The sequence below is a fragment of the Calidris pugnax genome, unplaced genomic scaffold (assembly GCF_001431845.1).
Source record: "Calidris pugnax isolate Ruff unplaced genomic scaffold, ASM143184v1 scaffold188, whole genome shotgun sequence".
NCBI classification, from domain to species: domain Eukaryota; kingdom Metazoa; phylum Chordata; class Aves; order Charadriiformes; family Scolopacidae; genus Calidris; species Calidris pugnax.
The window spans coordinates 1,551,259-1,566,392 of NW_015091257.1; the positions used below are offsets into that span (position 1 = coordinate 1,551,259).

The window sequence follows — 15,134 nt, forward strand, 5'->3', positions numbered from 1 at the left end:
AAAAAAAAAAAAGTAAGATGGCTTTGCACACACTTCTTGGAAGCTCAGATTCGATACTGTCATGCCAAAGTGTATCTTGGAAACATACAGCACTGGGGGTGGGAGTATAGACGTTCAGCATCATTCAAGATCGAGCCTTAAAACTCAGGCATTTGAACACCAGCATGTATTTTGCTGTTGTGCTTCAACAGGTGGCTCAGTGCAGCATTATTTAAATCTGCTTGCTATTTCAGATGCAAGCAGCAGCTCAGACTGTCCAAGTCCCTTCTTTCTTTTGTCTCCGGAAGGGTGCTTGCTTTCAGTTTCTGATCAGACCACAGAAGGTATTTTAAAATGCTTGTGTTAAACCAAAGATGTTTTATTAATTCTTTAGCTCTCTTGGGTATTCCTATGATGTTCAAAATTTTGAGCAAATGATGGTCTTCTCCTGATAAAATACATACCTTCAGACTGAGATCAGACAGGGATTAGTCAGGCCAAGAGGAATTTGCATTAAAAAGTTGGCACTGATTAAAAAAATTGAGGATTAGATTGAATTTGGAAAGCAAATTTTGCAAAATCGAGAGCTACTTTTTTTCTGATATTGAGGATAATATCCAGTCTCCTGCTCACAGTTCACACATTGCCCTCTAGAGCAAACGGAGGTCTGAGAGCTCTGGCTCTCCTCTTTTTCCTGCTTCTCCATATCCCTTGCTCCCAGGGTGATTTGTAGGTGTTGCAAGTGAGCATATCCGTGTGCCTGCCAGTGACTCCCACGCAGCTGATGGAATTCTTGGTTGTCTTGTTATGCAGTTTTCAATCAATCATCTTTGTGCTCCAAGATCAGTGCAAAGGGCGTTTGTTAGGGCCAAGGAGTTGAGCTGCTACTGGCCCACCGCCCAGTACTGGACTAACTCCCGTTCCATACACCAGGGAGGAAACTCAGACACGTACACTGTTCTTTATCACAGTGTGCTTCCTTTCTAATGAACTCTTTTGATTAGTTGGGAGTACGATAAATCAAGGAAAAACCCTTCCCAATCTCTTCCTCTGAGACAAAGAGGGGACTCAAACTATCTCAAGTCACTAGGGAGTACGTACAGTGATTCATAAGCAACGATGAGATAGGGTCAGGAAGAGAAAACACACTCAAATGCTACTTTGGACCAATGCTGGATGGCTTTGGCATTAAAGACTCCTGTGTCTAGCCATCTAAATTCTGCAAAACTGCTCTATAAAGAAACTTTTCTTAAACAGTGGTTGTTATTTCTGTTACCTAAATTGCACATTCAGCAGCACACTGTAGCTGTTATGGAGCGGGTCCCGTATTTCTGCGAATGGCAGCCAGCTGTCTTTCAACTCTGCAAATTTCTTTGCAGCTTATTTATAAACCATTTGAAGGCTGACCTAATGCTCACTTAGCACAAAATAAGCCCTGGAAACACGTGGTGGCATAAAGCTGCCAAGTCAAACACTTACCGCATTTTTGTAGAAGAAATACAGCACCATGTTGGCAAGTCGGGAATAACACCAGTGGCCATGAACAAGCAAGAGCTTCTCCAAATACCGGAACCTTGGGATTGCAAAGTCGCTTGCCATCACCGCCTTCAATGAAAGAAAAATTAGAATAATTATTGTAAAGCGTCACTTTCAACACCAACAGTGAACCTAGTCGTCCTCTCAAGTCACACAGTCAATGGAAGTTGAACTGACGAAGAACGAAAGCCATTGCGGTGCTTCTGAAATATGCAGTTATTTCTGCATTGATTTGGAATACCCCTGAGCAAAACCCGGCAGCTCGGCAGAACATGCAAGGCGACCCGGTCCTCGCCCAAAGGACATTACAGTCTACGTTCTAGATGGTGACAAGCAGCAGCAGCAAAAAGCCAGAGGTGGGAGAATGGCTGGCAATCGCAGTCACACGAGCACGAAGGCTCAGGGGCCGCCCGTGAACATCATGGTGGCAATAACATCTTTCTCTGTAAAAACTACAGGGTACTTACAAAATGACCTTCCAGAGAATAAAATAAGAAAAGCACAATTAACTGGTTGCATCATAATTACTGGACTTTAAAAGACAAAACAATAAAAATATTAGTTTTAATTACATTTGCAATCTCGACTTATAAAGTTTACTTGGCTGTCCCCAGACGTCAGTATTTTGAGGGATTTTTAAAATGGCATGTTTTCTAAAACTGTTTATGAAAAAATCACACAAGATGAGACTCCTCTGGGACTGTGCAGACTGCCAAATCACATTGACAAAATGAATCACCCAGTTTCTCGCTACTTCTGACTAAAATTCAGGGTACTGTAAGTCTAGATGAGACCTTCTTGTAAATGATGGTGTTATCACGATTTTCCTTAGCCTTAGAATAACACTAAGATTTCATTTATATTATTTTATATTTCATTTTCTATTTTGGTAACACCTTTCTTCTCACAGTGCAGCAAAAACACGAGGAAAGGTGAAAACCCACGAAGGAGCAATGTCTTCCTCACACTCTGCAGGGTATATTTTGGCTGTATTTTTCAATGAGATACATCTTTCCTTCTTTTAATCTTTCCTTATTCCCTTTCTTGGTAAATCATTAAAAAGGCTGTTTTCCCAAGTAAGTGCTTGTAGAAGCTATTAAAATAAAATTCTAAAAGCATATGCAAGAAAGGGTGTAATAATGCATTGTAATTTAAGCAGTAGTTGTATATATAAACTGGGACATTTTTTAATATGTTGACACATTCTGGGATTTCTCAGGTACTGAGATACACTTGTTATAAACTCCCTGCACAGAAGAGTCTGATTTGTCTCGCAGCCATACAGCTATCCTGCAGTTTGAGGAGAACAGAGGTGTGCTATGTCTGCTTCCTTGCCCTCCACTCCATCTCTGCCTATTCCAACGTTAAAACAAAACTGTTAGCTTCTCTTCATTTGTGCTTCTAACATAGTACTTCACGACATACTGTGAGAAGTTTTTTTCTTTTTTTTTTTTCCTTTTTTATTCCATTTTGATTACAGTGAGGAACACAGTGAGGAAGATGGTATTATCCAATTACATTTGCATGTTTATTTCGTCTCAAAACACCCCCTTGGTTTTCACATTTTTTATTTTTTTCTTCCAGCTTTTTCACAGGAAAAAGTGATTCATGCTCCACATGCTTCCACAGAATGTGGAAAGAAAATAAATCAGAGAGTACTGCTGTTTTCAACATCTAAATGCTCAACGCCTTCTGAGTACCTGCATGCATAAGATCCCGACAGCTGTTTATAGAAAAGAGGCCTGAGTGATTCCTTAGGACCTCGAAGTAAAGGAAGGGATCTATAAACATCTTCTACTCTGTTGAACTTTCATTTAGAAAAAAACAGGTAGCTTAATGGGTTAATGAGCAAATAGCTTTCTGATTTGAATACACGGCAAAAGCCAGGGGCATTTGAGGACTGGTTATTTTAAGTGTAAGAGCTCAACTGGATGTGGCACAATGGGGAGAGGAGTGAAAAAAATGCTACGAGCACTGTATGTCTACATTAAGAAAAAAAGTGATCTGAATTAATACATAGATTACAGGAGCTGATAAATTCATAAGGGATGATAAGACCCAAGGAGTTTGCAGAAGACTTTTTTGAATTGATAGGCTTGGAGGGGAACCCCACAAAAACAGTCTCTGTTGGGCTCTCTGGAGCCTGGATTGCCTGCAGAGTGGTACTGCAGAAGTTATGCAAAGCTCTTGGAGCCTGCTGAAGGCTGTGGAACAACAAATACAGTTGGCATCAGCTTAATCCAAGACTTCCTTTTCTCCTGCCCTCTCCAGCTACCAAAGTCACATTCACAGAGTCTATGGCTGGGATGCCATATGCACAACGCACATCTGAATATTTTTGAGGTAGCTTCTTTCCAGTCTAATTTAAAGCTGCTAACATATTTGGAGAAGCATTTTTAATGGACTGCAGGCCTGAAATCTGTCTGTTTGAAGAGCACTGGTGGACATCCATTTGCTCTGGAGATTACTTTGACTGAACACACTGGATGATTACAAGGAGAGCAAGTGTAATAGCTTTGATGGGTCAGGCTGAAGCCCGTCTTTTGTAATATCCAGCCTCCAACAATGGCGAGGAGAGGATGCCTTTGGAAGAGTATATGAATAAATAAGAAAAACATCTACTGACTTTTCTCCAGAGTACTGTCCTACCTTCTGGTGAACTGCATGTCAGAAAATGCACAAAGTTGACACCCAAGTTCATAGCTCAGTTAAATTTTTGTTTCAGAAATGTGTGTTGACCCAAATAAACTGTAACATTCATGAAATGCCACGGAATAAAATACTATAGCCAACTTGCATTCTGTGTAAAGGGGTCCCTTCTTCCCTTTCAAGCAAAACATCCAGCCAGTGTGGCAAAAAATGCAATGTGGGTCAGAGAACCACCCACTGGTAACTAAGTTAGGGAGCATGCTCATCTGCTCAGGTCCTCAGGATGGAAACACTTTGCATGTTCTCTGAAAAGCTCTTTTGACATATCCTCAGCTACTCTATTTTCTCATGCAATCAGTCTGCACCCAGCCCAAATACAAGACAGGCTGTGGAAATGAGGCACTTTCCTCATTCTCTGTGACTTACTGCCATTTCTGCTGCTAACACTGCTACTGAACGACACTAGCGGCAGAGGAGGCAGAGGTAATAAGTAATACAGTAGGTAATACATCCTGTGCATATACATCCTCTCTTTCTAGGGTGGAGAAGTGGTAAACACAGCAATCCAAGGCTGAACACATCCAAAGACTACAGAGCAAGTTCCCTTATCTTGCTGCTCCCTGGGGAAGGGAAATGGGGAGAAAACCCAAGACTTGTAACAGTGTCTATGGAGCAGTGGTTCTGCAGAGGGCTGCAATTTTCTCTTTCTTCACTGTTCTGCCATCTGAATAGCCTGAGTGGGCAAGATGTGTGGGTGGCTGGGCTAAGGGTCACTCCCACACCATGCAAACAAGCTGCATCAGCTGGATGGGCTTGCACGGCTATTCCACAGGTGAAGTATAGCCAAGCAATACAGGAGAGAGGAGAATAAAAGCCAGAATAAGATGAACCTTTAATTCCTAAATAATGCATAGATGAGCTTTCTCCCTTCTTTAAACCAGTATTTGATAAATGATTTCTTAAAACATATTACCTAGAGGGATCTAATAAGTTGTATTTTCTGAGAAGGTAGCATGTTTAAACTCACCGCAGACCTGAGAACAAACACAAGCTCAAACTTCAGCTGAGACCATCTTTACGATGTACAACTGGCACTCTTGCTGCTTCTCCTTTATTTGTGCCGGCTATTTAAAGGCAGCTTGGTCAAGCTGACACATGGGAAGTGTCTATTTCCCCCTTTCATGGAAGTGTTTTTCAGTGAATGAGCAACATTACCTGCATGCCTTCTTGACCAGAGATCCCCACGCCAACATCTGCCACTTGGATCATGCTGACATCATTAGCACCATCACCTAAAGATGACAAGATACAGTTTTGTTGTCACTAGTAGACTAGGAACAGTTAATAGCAGCAAAGCAAAGGAAAACCTAGTTGTTACCGAGTGTTGGCTGAATGTAGTAAGGGAGATGTGTACTAAGTGTTGGATGGGTATAGTAAAGGAGATGTGGGGTAGGAAAGGATCTGTCTTTGGAATGTAAGGTTCAACGCTTGAACTTCCAAGACTTTCTGATCTTTGTAGACTTTTTTTTTTTTTCCCCATGTAAAAGCGAAAAATTGCCCCAAATCCCTCTCCCTTTAGTAAGACCTAAAATTCAAGTATCAGGCCTGAACTGCATAAATACTAAAACACTGGAAGGATGAGAATGAGCTTCCCAATACTTCTGCTTCCTGATTAACTGTCTGCCTGCAATCAAGTATGACTAAGAATGAAATGTGCAAGGAGGTCTAAAGCAAATTTTTACACAGTAAAAATACAATAAGGTCAAAAAGGAGAATGTCTACACAGTAAAAATACAATAAGGTCAAAAAGTAGGTTAACTCCTTACTTGGGTTGACCAATCTGAGATCTTTAATACACCCATCCTACATGTAGATTTAACTGCACTGGTTGCACAGTCACCATCCCTTGCTCTGCTTCCAGCCATGAAACAAATAGTGATAGGTGTCACAGAAAGGATACCAGAACGGGACATGTATCTACTTCTTACCCTCTTAAATTTACAGCCAGTGTGCCACGGAAAATGAAACTGTACTAGGTGATGACAAGAAACTTGGTTTTAAACTCCAGTTCGTCTGCTGTTGGCATGTGTAAGGGTGGAATCTGCTCACCTGACAAAGCTGATGTCTTGGTGACTCTGACACAACCCCAAGTTAGCTCATGTTGGTTAAAAGCGAGAATGTAAACAGGTAGGCTTTTAAGCCAGAACAGGAGCTTGAGTTCCTTCCTCCTTCCTCTATCAGAGGCTGAAGATGTTCAGAAAGAATGAAAACACAAGCTGCATAGTCTCCACTAGCTTTTTAAGCATTCTGGGTAATTCAAGTTAACCAGTCAGATGTTTTTGACAGCATACGCATGTGATTATGACCCAGTCACTCAGCCAAAGATAGAAATTCAATACAAGGGAGGGATATTTGAGTTAGATATAATATAGTGAGCATGAGGATTATTATACCCAGCACACATTTGGTGATGTGGCTGTCACAGGGATCTGTCAATTATTATACGTACTTAGAGTTTCTCATGGGTAGGTCCAACCCACACGTGTTCCTGCTATGACTAACCACGACAGGTAGATGAAACCTAGTGTGTTTGTGACAATATATGCTGCAATCATATCTTCTAATGCCACACAAGCCTAAACTTGAGATAGGGGAAGAAGAGCTGTTTGGTTTTTCTTACGTAAAAATAATGGAAACATGGAAGATGCTCCCAGATTTAGAACAGGGTGACTGACAAAATCTCCCCTTTGCCAACTGAGTGATTAGCTGGAAAGAAGCGTAAGTGCTGGTATGATGCCAGTCATAAATCCATTGTCTGTACTGATGAGGCCTTGTCAGTCATTGCCTGTGCTGCATGGCCAATTTGTGATGAAAAACTCAGAACCTTGAGTTTAAACATGACTGGATGAAAAAACACTGAGCACAATTTTGTTCTGTGTAATGCAATGATTGCAAAATGGTGTTGTGCAGAGCATCAGCTAACCAAATTCTTCACAGCTGGGTTCAGACATGCCAAAACCTCATAGCATACCTGGGCCCTGATTACCTAACTTCTGTAGGAAGAAATCCCAACTACTACTCAGTTTTGAAGAAATACATTAGAGTAAATATGTTAGAGTTGTCTGACACATTTTCAGACAAAACTGGAAGGCTATTTGAGTTGTGAGGCAGCTGTAAGGGTTCTATTCCAAGTCAAAAAAACATAGAATGATAGAATGGTTTGGATTGGAAGGGACCTTAAAGATGATCTAGTTCCATGGGCAGGGACACCTCCCACTAGAGCAGGTTGCTCAAAGCCCCATCCAGCCTATCAAAATTCTCAAGGCGCAGTATACATCAAGGCAGGCTAGTTTAAACTGAGATATTTACCTATTGCCAAGGTCATTGCTTTGAGTTTGTCTCTGACTAGTTTCACTACCATGCTCTTTTGGAGTGGGGTAGAGCGACAACACAGTACTGAACGGCATCGCTTGGCTAGTGCAAGAAATTTATCTTCTAGTGTAGGTTCCAGGGCATAAGCTAGAGTCCTTCCATCAATCACTAGGCCCAAGCTGGAAAGCACAGAGGAAGAGGGTGGAGAGAGAGGGGTGAACCCAACAGTCATGTTTCCAGTAGCTTCGTCTATTGTGTTGTTTGAAAATTTAGACTCTACGCATTGCAGACACTGCTCCAGCAAGACAGCACATGTCTCCTGAAAAAAATTCAAAATAAATACACTTGAGAGAAAAGAACACATATTCAAAAGCTTGTTTGCTGTATATTTAGGCATAAGGGATATGGGGAGTGTGTTATATTTGATGCACTGTTAGAGTTTTAATTACTAATAATCTTCCCTTCTATTTGCTCTAAACACATTTAATTCTTGCAGAAGATATGACAGGAATGAGGACTTGAAAGGCTTAAAATCTAATTCCTCTTTAACATGCTGTATTGTATGTTAAACTAATTTCTTTTTGCTCCTTCACAGAGTAACAGCGCTGAGAAATGATATAATCGGTATCAATACCAAGTTAAGTATGGTGATGAACACCATGTATACGCCTACAACTCAGATCAAATAGTTATGCGTTGTTAAAGGCCAATTAAAGATTATTTAAGATGAATTCTCTCTCCTAGCCATACTCAACTAAAAGATGTTACTGAGAATATATGAACATTTAAAATGAAGTGCTATTGGTCTTACAACAAAGTATGACAAAAAAGAAAGATCATGGAAAATCAATTTACCAGTTCAGTTGATACATTCAAGAACAGAAAATGCTGTTATCTTTTCTTCCTTTTCCAAAGAAATTGGAGCTGGATACTGCTGGCCTACCTCTCCTCTGCTGATCTGAAGTCCAATTTTATCACCCCATTAAAGGACTACAGCACTATCAGTCTGGTTCCTTGTATGTTAGACCATATCAGTAAACTCTTTGTGACTGTCTGCTTGCAAGAAGTTGAGCACAGGAAAGATCAGTAATTCAGAAGAATTAGAAAAGGTCTGTTAGGAAGCAAAGCATTACTGTAGATGTGGTTTTCTGACTCTCAGAGTTAGCATCAAAATTTAAGTATTTTTTCTATCTCCAGAGAAAAAGCCACCTGAGAAAACATGAACGACCGAGTTATCTAAATACTACATTTCAATGGTGTAAAATAAAGTACAAATTCTAAATGGGTTATCAATTGTTTTCTTCCGCAACACATGTTTAATAACAGGTTGCGATTGGAGACCCATTAGTGCCAATAAGCAAAATTAGGGATGTTTTGAGAATGCATACCAAAGTAAGGCCTTCATGCTGCTATGGCATATTTTCATTCATGGTGGAACCCACTACACACAATTACATGTCTCCAGTAAGTTTATGAAACATGATACTATGGCTTAGAAGCATGATTCACTGAAAAGTATTCAAAGAGGTGTCCTACCTGAAAATTGCAGATGAAGCAGGAAAAGAAGAAAAAAAAAATAGGGAAAGGAAAAAAAAAGCCATCAAACTTTTAATTGTACAAGTTAAAAATAAAGCACAGCTAGTTCACAAGTAAACTTGTGCATTGGATCTGCTTACTGGTGATTCCGCATTCAAAGTGATGATTTCTTCATCGTGATCTAGTAGCTTGCAGGCATAAGCAATATTAACAGCTGTTTCTTGCTTGTCTCCAGTCAGAACCCAAATCTGCAACCCAGCTTTGCGCAAGTTTGCAATGGTTTCTGGAACACCATCCTGTAAACGGTCTTCAATGCCGGTTGCACCTAAGCGCATAGAAAAAGCAAAATACTCCATATTATATGAACATTTAGGGTTCACCTGAAATTATAAGCTTGGATTATTTTTTTTTTTAAATAAGCAGTGACTTTTTTTGAGAAATAGCTAAACTACCAATGGTTGCAAGATTCATGCAGCTTTTTTTGGGTATTGAGAAAGAGGAGCAGAAAGTAGCTGGGGTAAAGACCTGCATCAGCAGTTAACAAGGAATCCAAAATTCAAAAATTCAAAAGCAATCTGATGCCCCTTCTAGTCTCAGATGTTCACAAGGCCGATGTATCTTTGCTTATTGTCTCTCTGCTCTGTATCTTCACCATTTCTTCTGAAAGTTTCTAGAGAAGATGTTGTTTCTAGGATATAGTTTCAGTTCCTAAGGATCTTAACTGTCTTTCCTAAACTAGAAGAGGCTGGTCACTAGAGATTTCTCCCTTTGGAAGGGGAATGACAGCAGAACTACAGCTTGGCAACAGCACATCAGGCTGGAGACATAAACCTTTTCCTGCCTGGTTGCTCTTTCCTCTTGCAGAAAGACACCAGTTGCCAAATGAGCAGAGAATAAATCAGGAATCTGTTGGCCATGATGTGGAAGTAAAATGTGGCTTTTCCATGCTTTCAATGTATCTTTCTACCTGTTTATAAAAGACCGAGTATCTTTCTTATGCTTTCACAAAACAATTGATGAAGACGAGATTTACAAATAGTGTAACAAAAACTGCTCAGGACCAAGCCCAATGTCATCACTGATATGTCAGTGCTCCACTGGGTTTCAGAGAGGCTTCAGTGTGAGGAAATGTAAGCACTCACTACATGAGAATGAGGAGGTGACAGAAAGGCAAGTTACCTGGAAACACAGGAAGAGCAAGTAAACTTTTCTCACCTATTTATCATGCCTATGGTTGCTCCTTGAAAAAAACATTTTAGCAATAGCAATCCACCTGAAGTCTGAGCACCATGCATGTAGGTGGAAACAGCTTCTCAGGGCAATGACAGGAAAACTATTATTATTCAAACAGTGTACCAATGAAAAGATATTCCTCTTGTAGACTCACTTTTTTTATTCCCACAACCTAATCATAACTGATCTTTGGAAGACACAACCACAGTGTGAGGTTGTGGGTGAATGACTGAATGGTTAGTTTACTTCCAGCTTTGTCTGGCAGCTCAATTTCATCTTTTTTTTTCTTTTTTTTTTTAATTTTTTCTTTTTCAATCTTTTTTTTTCTTTTTTTTTTGATTTTTTCTTTTTTTTTTTTTTTTTTTTCCAGAGTGCAGCCAGAGCCAACACACACAACCACAGTGGGATCTTCCTGATTAATGTGGTCCAAATTAGTCAGCTCTTGCTCCCATTTAGGTCAGAGGAGAGAAAAAGACACTTTATGGACATGATTCATCTAATTCTAAAGTGGGTACCTATGGCAGACCAAATGAACTGCACTTTTTCTTTTTGTCTCTCCATTGGTTTGGCTCTAAGGCTCCATTGAGGAGCCTTAGAGATCTGCAGTAGATACATCAAAAGTTGGGTGAGGTGGATCTCATCTCCCAGAAACAGGCATGTGGGCAATTAGTTAAGGTTGTTATCTCCAACTGTGTTATGGCTATCCCAGTTTCTTTGCCAGAGAAAGCAGTTGGACACTTGAAATAATAGTGGATACATACACATTTTAGAATCTCAGTGATGTCCACACCTCAGCTCAGCAGTGGAAGAGTATGACTTATTTCTTGGAATGCATTTTACATACACTGATTTTAACTGCATCATTAAAATTAATGCAATCCTGGTCAACAGAATACAGTCCCTGAGTGCATGTGTATGTATATGAGAGTTGATGCCTCTCACAAATGCAGTTTATGAGCTCTGCCTTATGAGTGTCTGTGGTATCCCTGAAGTCATAGAAGTCTCTGACACGTTCAAGTGGCGCTAAGCTAATGAAATTCTGTAGACAGGTTGGGCCAAGTCCTCCTCCTCTTTAGAGCGGCAGTTCTTGTTTATGATATTGTGTCAAATTCATCTCTAGTATTACTCCACTCATTTCACTAGTGATAAAATGATGGCAGGAGAAAGGCAAACAGGATGTGTCTGTTATGTTAATTATATCCCATTCCTTTTTGGTGCTGCACATGACAGCCATGACAAAGTCCAAAAGAAGCCAATTTCTGTACTGTCAGAAACCATTTAAGGGAAAGAATAGATTTCATAGCCAAGCTTTCAGAATTTTTAACACATTTTAATTCCATGTCCAGCTCTCATTTCATTACCTAGCAGATGCAGATTCTTCTCTATCCGCAGTGCTGACTGAAACAGAAGTTCTTCACGATTTTCAATAGAGGATTCTGCTTCTAAATGACTTTTTAACCAACAGGCATACTCTTCCTTGCTGAGAACCTATTAAAAAGAGTATGTGAGGATACAGTCAATGTGATGGAAAAGCATTCATACTTTACTGAATAAAATGAAAAAGAAGTTATGAATCAGGAACAATAAATTAATAAATGCTGTCAGTAATCTTTGTCAAGACTCTCCTTAAAAGCAAACTAAAAGTCTGCATGTACTTACCCTTTTTGCAATACAGAGGGTCCGCAGCCCATCTACAGCATACAGATTAAGGTAATTCTGGGTTTTGCTTTGGATTTTTTTTTGATGCTTGCCCCGAGGGTCATCTAGATAAGAATAAAAAAAAGAATTAGTGATTGAAAAATAACAGCAGCTGAATGGCCTCAGAGAATAAAAACTTGTCTACAGTACTCACCGTACCAGCATTTTATAACTAATACTTTTAAAGAACTGCTGATGTCTCCTGGGAAACTCAAGTAAAACATTCCATTTAGAAAAAACAATCTTGTCTTTTTTTTTTATTTTTTATCTTCTCTGTCTTCTCTCTTCAAAAGTCATTGTGAATATATGTTAGAAAGACCTTCTTTTTCGTATTCCTTAAGTATTTGTTTGGCCTGAATACTTTAAGAAATCATGATAATCTTCACAGCAAACAATAGTGACAGGAAGAGAAGGATGATTTCAAATACACTATTAGCAAATGTTTCTCCACATCTCATTATGTGCAGAAAAATGACACTTAAAAATAGCACTTTTCTACCAAGATAAATATCTCAAAAGAACTAGAAACAATACCCTGTTTTGTATATCTAAGTCTATGAAGATACTTCTGTTCCTGCTGTACTGATACTACCTATCAGCCCGAATCAACGCAAGAAGCTCTGGGTGTGACTGTGATTTCCTTTAGACGAGAATTTACACTTGTGCACACCTCACACCTAGCTTCCACCTTGAACGCAGCAACACAACTTCCACCTAGCTTTACTCTTAAAGCCACATGTAAGAACTCTAAATCAGGACTGAGCATCTGTTCCCTTTCTCTCTTGAGCTGGGATTGGTTCAATGTGCTCACGCTGTGATTCAAAAAGAGTAATGAATAGAATGGTAACACATTTTGATCCTTCTTATTACCTAAAATGATGTCTTCAAAAGTTAAAAACAGGTGATATGCACCTTTTTTTATCATCTAGGATCAAGACTGGTTCATTTACAATGTACTGTAGTGCAATCTTAAATAATATGAATTGCAGGGTTAGTATTAAAGTAAATCTATAAGCCGATAAGTTTTTAGATTTGAACTATTTGAACTATTGAGGGAGAATGACTGGTACCTTATGGGAGGTTTTCCTATTCCCTGATGTCTTTTTTTTTTTTTTTTTTTAGAGTCTGTACGGTTTTTGGGATGAAGAATAATTTCAGGATTATAATTTTGTAATTGGAGCTGTTCCTTAATGTAATATTTGTGTTACTGGTACCTGCACAGTAACGAGTCACAGAGTTATGTGAACGCCACTCATCAACAGAAGTCTGAGCATCTGAAGAGACCTACTGTATATGTCTCAGTTCACCATTGGATGTGCTCTCCTCTCTCAGCTGACCATACTGAGAATCTAGGGCACTATACCCTTATCTTAAGCACTTCATACAGGTATCTAAATTAGATGACACAAATATCTTACTGTTTATACTTCTTGGTGCCCATTTTCCCGGTGTGCATTTATTCATACACGATTTGATCTTGCTATGTGTGACCATGTATATACACATCTGTCTGTCTCTAAACTTACATGGCATTCAGCACTTCCATGTTTATACAGCAGCACAGTGTCTAACCAGGCGTTCAGAGGCTCCAGCACAAACACGTATAAGTATTGATGTTGTAGGAAGGAAGAAGCTGGGAGTTGGAATCCAAATATTCTGATTTTTGTTCCTGTTATCTCAACCATGTATCAGCACATTTTACACCCTGTATAGTCATTTTCTCACCTTTAAAGACTGTCCTATCCTTTCTAGGCCTGTAAAGCTGTGAGTGTATATAACCAGTAGGTCCCAAGGGACTCCACAAAGACTGTGGTATTTCAAACATTCCTTTGTTTTAGTTCTATCTCTGATTAAGATTCTGCGGTGAATACTGGAAGGGCCTTTCCACCCATCTATTAATGCTGCCTATGCTATCACTACAGATTTTTTCAAAGTGTCAATACAGATATTTTATTCCAGAGGAACATCCCTACAAATATTGTTTGCAACTGGAAAGCCCCTTCTTACAGTACAGCTTGTGGCTCCAACACATACACCACGAGGCCCCATCAGAAACTATTAAACCAGCTCACAACTAGATTCATCCGCAGCATAAAGTACAAATGTGCATATACTGAACTGGCAGCCTAACACAGTTTCATTTAGTTTCTTTTCTATTTGTGCATGATAATCTTTTTGGCACAGGTGACTTGGCTATGTAATATAAGAAATTTTTTTCTTGGAGAAGTACTGCAGCAAACCTTGTGGGCTTCTTGTGTTTGTGAGTCAGCTTTTTTAACTTTAGCAGAATAACGTAGGCAAGCACTCTTCCTAATTTATTGTGATACATTACAATTCTAGGGAGAATATATCATATTTCTTGCATATCCCCAAAAAAACTGTCTTATGGAAGTGGCTATTTCAGTCACTCACTGATTTCAAATGGTGTAAACTTGAATAGGGGCTTAAACACACCAAAAATTGTTTCTATCACTTTAAGTGCTGGTAATCACTTCAGATCTGTCTGAGTGCCACTAATGCAGTGATCACAATATCAAATGCTTACACCACCTTCAATGAACAAAGACAGTAATTCTCTGCAAGTAGAGATGTGCACACCCTTTTCTCTGTGAATTCCTAATTCCAGCATGGAAGACTGTATCTCCCTCCTCCACCAGCATATCAATGAAAGATAAACCCCTTCTAGCTCTTCATGTTCCTCATCAGTCTTGCCCTGAGATTTATCTTGTGCTCAGAAGTTAAAAGGAGGGAAGGAATATCTTGCAGATAAAACCCAGTTGTGGAGATTCTTTTTAGCCAGGATGCAGTGTCTGTGCTAAGCAGCATGACCGTGAAAAACAGCAAAAAAGTCTTCTCCAAAAGAACGACAGAGAGCTAGTGGCTTTCTGCTTGCTTCCTTTCCTTCCATAATTGCAGCTGCAGAAAGCCAGCCCAGTCATTGTTTTCTCAATGACTTATGTTCACAGTTCCTGTGCGAGCTGGTTATTGACTCAAACAGTAATTTTCTTATTTATGAACATGGTGACTCTTGAGATAAAGTTAAAACAATACACCCTTGGAAATAATTTCAAGGCTTTTGGAAATACCTGTATGCTATCAGAAATCACCAGGTTTCACAGCCACAACTAGAT

At 39.5% G+C, this 15,134-nt stretch overlaps 1 protein-coding gene across 1 annotated transcript in view; it reads right to left on the reverse strand.

Moving 5' to 3' along the window:
* The window catches only part of ATP10A (ATPase, class V, type 10A), a 114,853-nt gene that overhangs the window by 8,796 nt on the left and 90,923 nt on the right, over positions 1–15,134 (reverse strand). Inside the window, exons 11-16 of the mRNA XM_014960412.1 lie at positions 11,965–12,068; positions 11,667–11,793; positions 9,213–9,397; positions 7,534–7,855; positions 5,380–5,456; positions 1,459–1,584 (exon numbers count right to left, since the gene is read on the reverse strand). Coding sequence (XP_014815898.1) covers positions 1,459–1,584; positions 5,380–5,456; positions 7,534–7,855; positions 9,213–9,397; positions 11,667–11,793; positions 11,965–12,068 — 941 coding nt within the window. The remainder of the gene's footprint in view (positions 1–1,458; positions 1,585–5,379; positions 5,457–7,533; positions 7,856–9,212; positions 9,398–11,666; positions 11,794–11,964; positions 12,069–15,134) is intronic.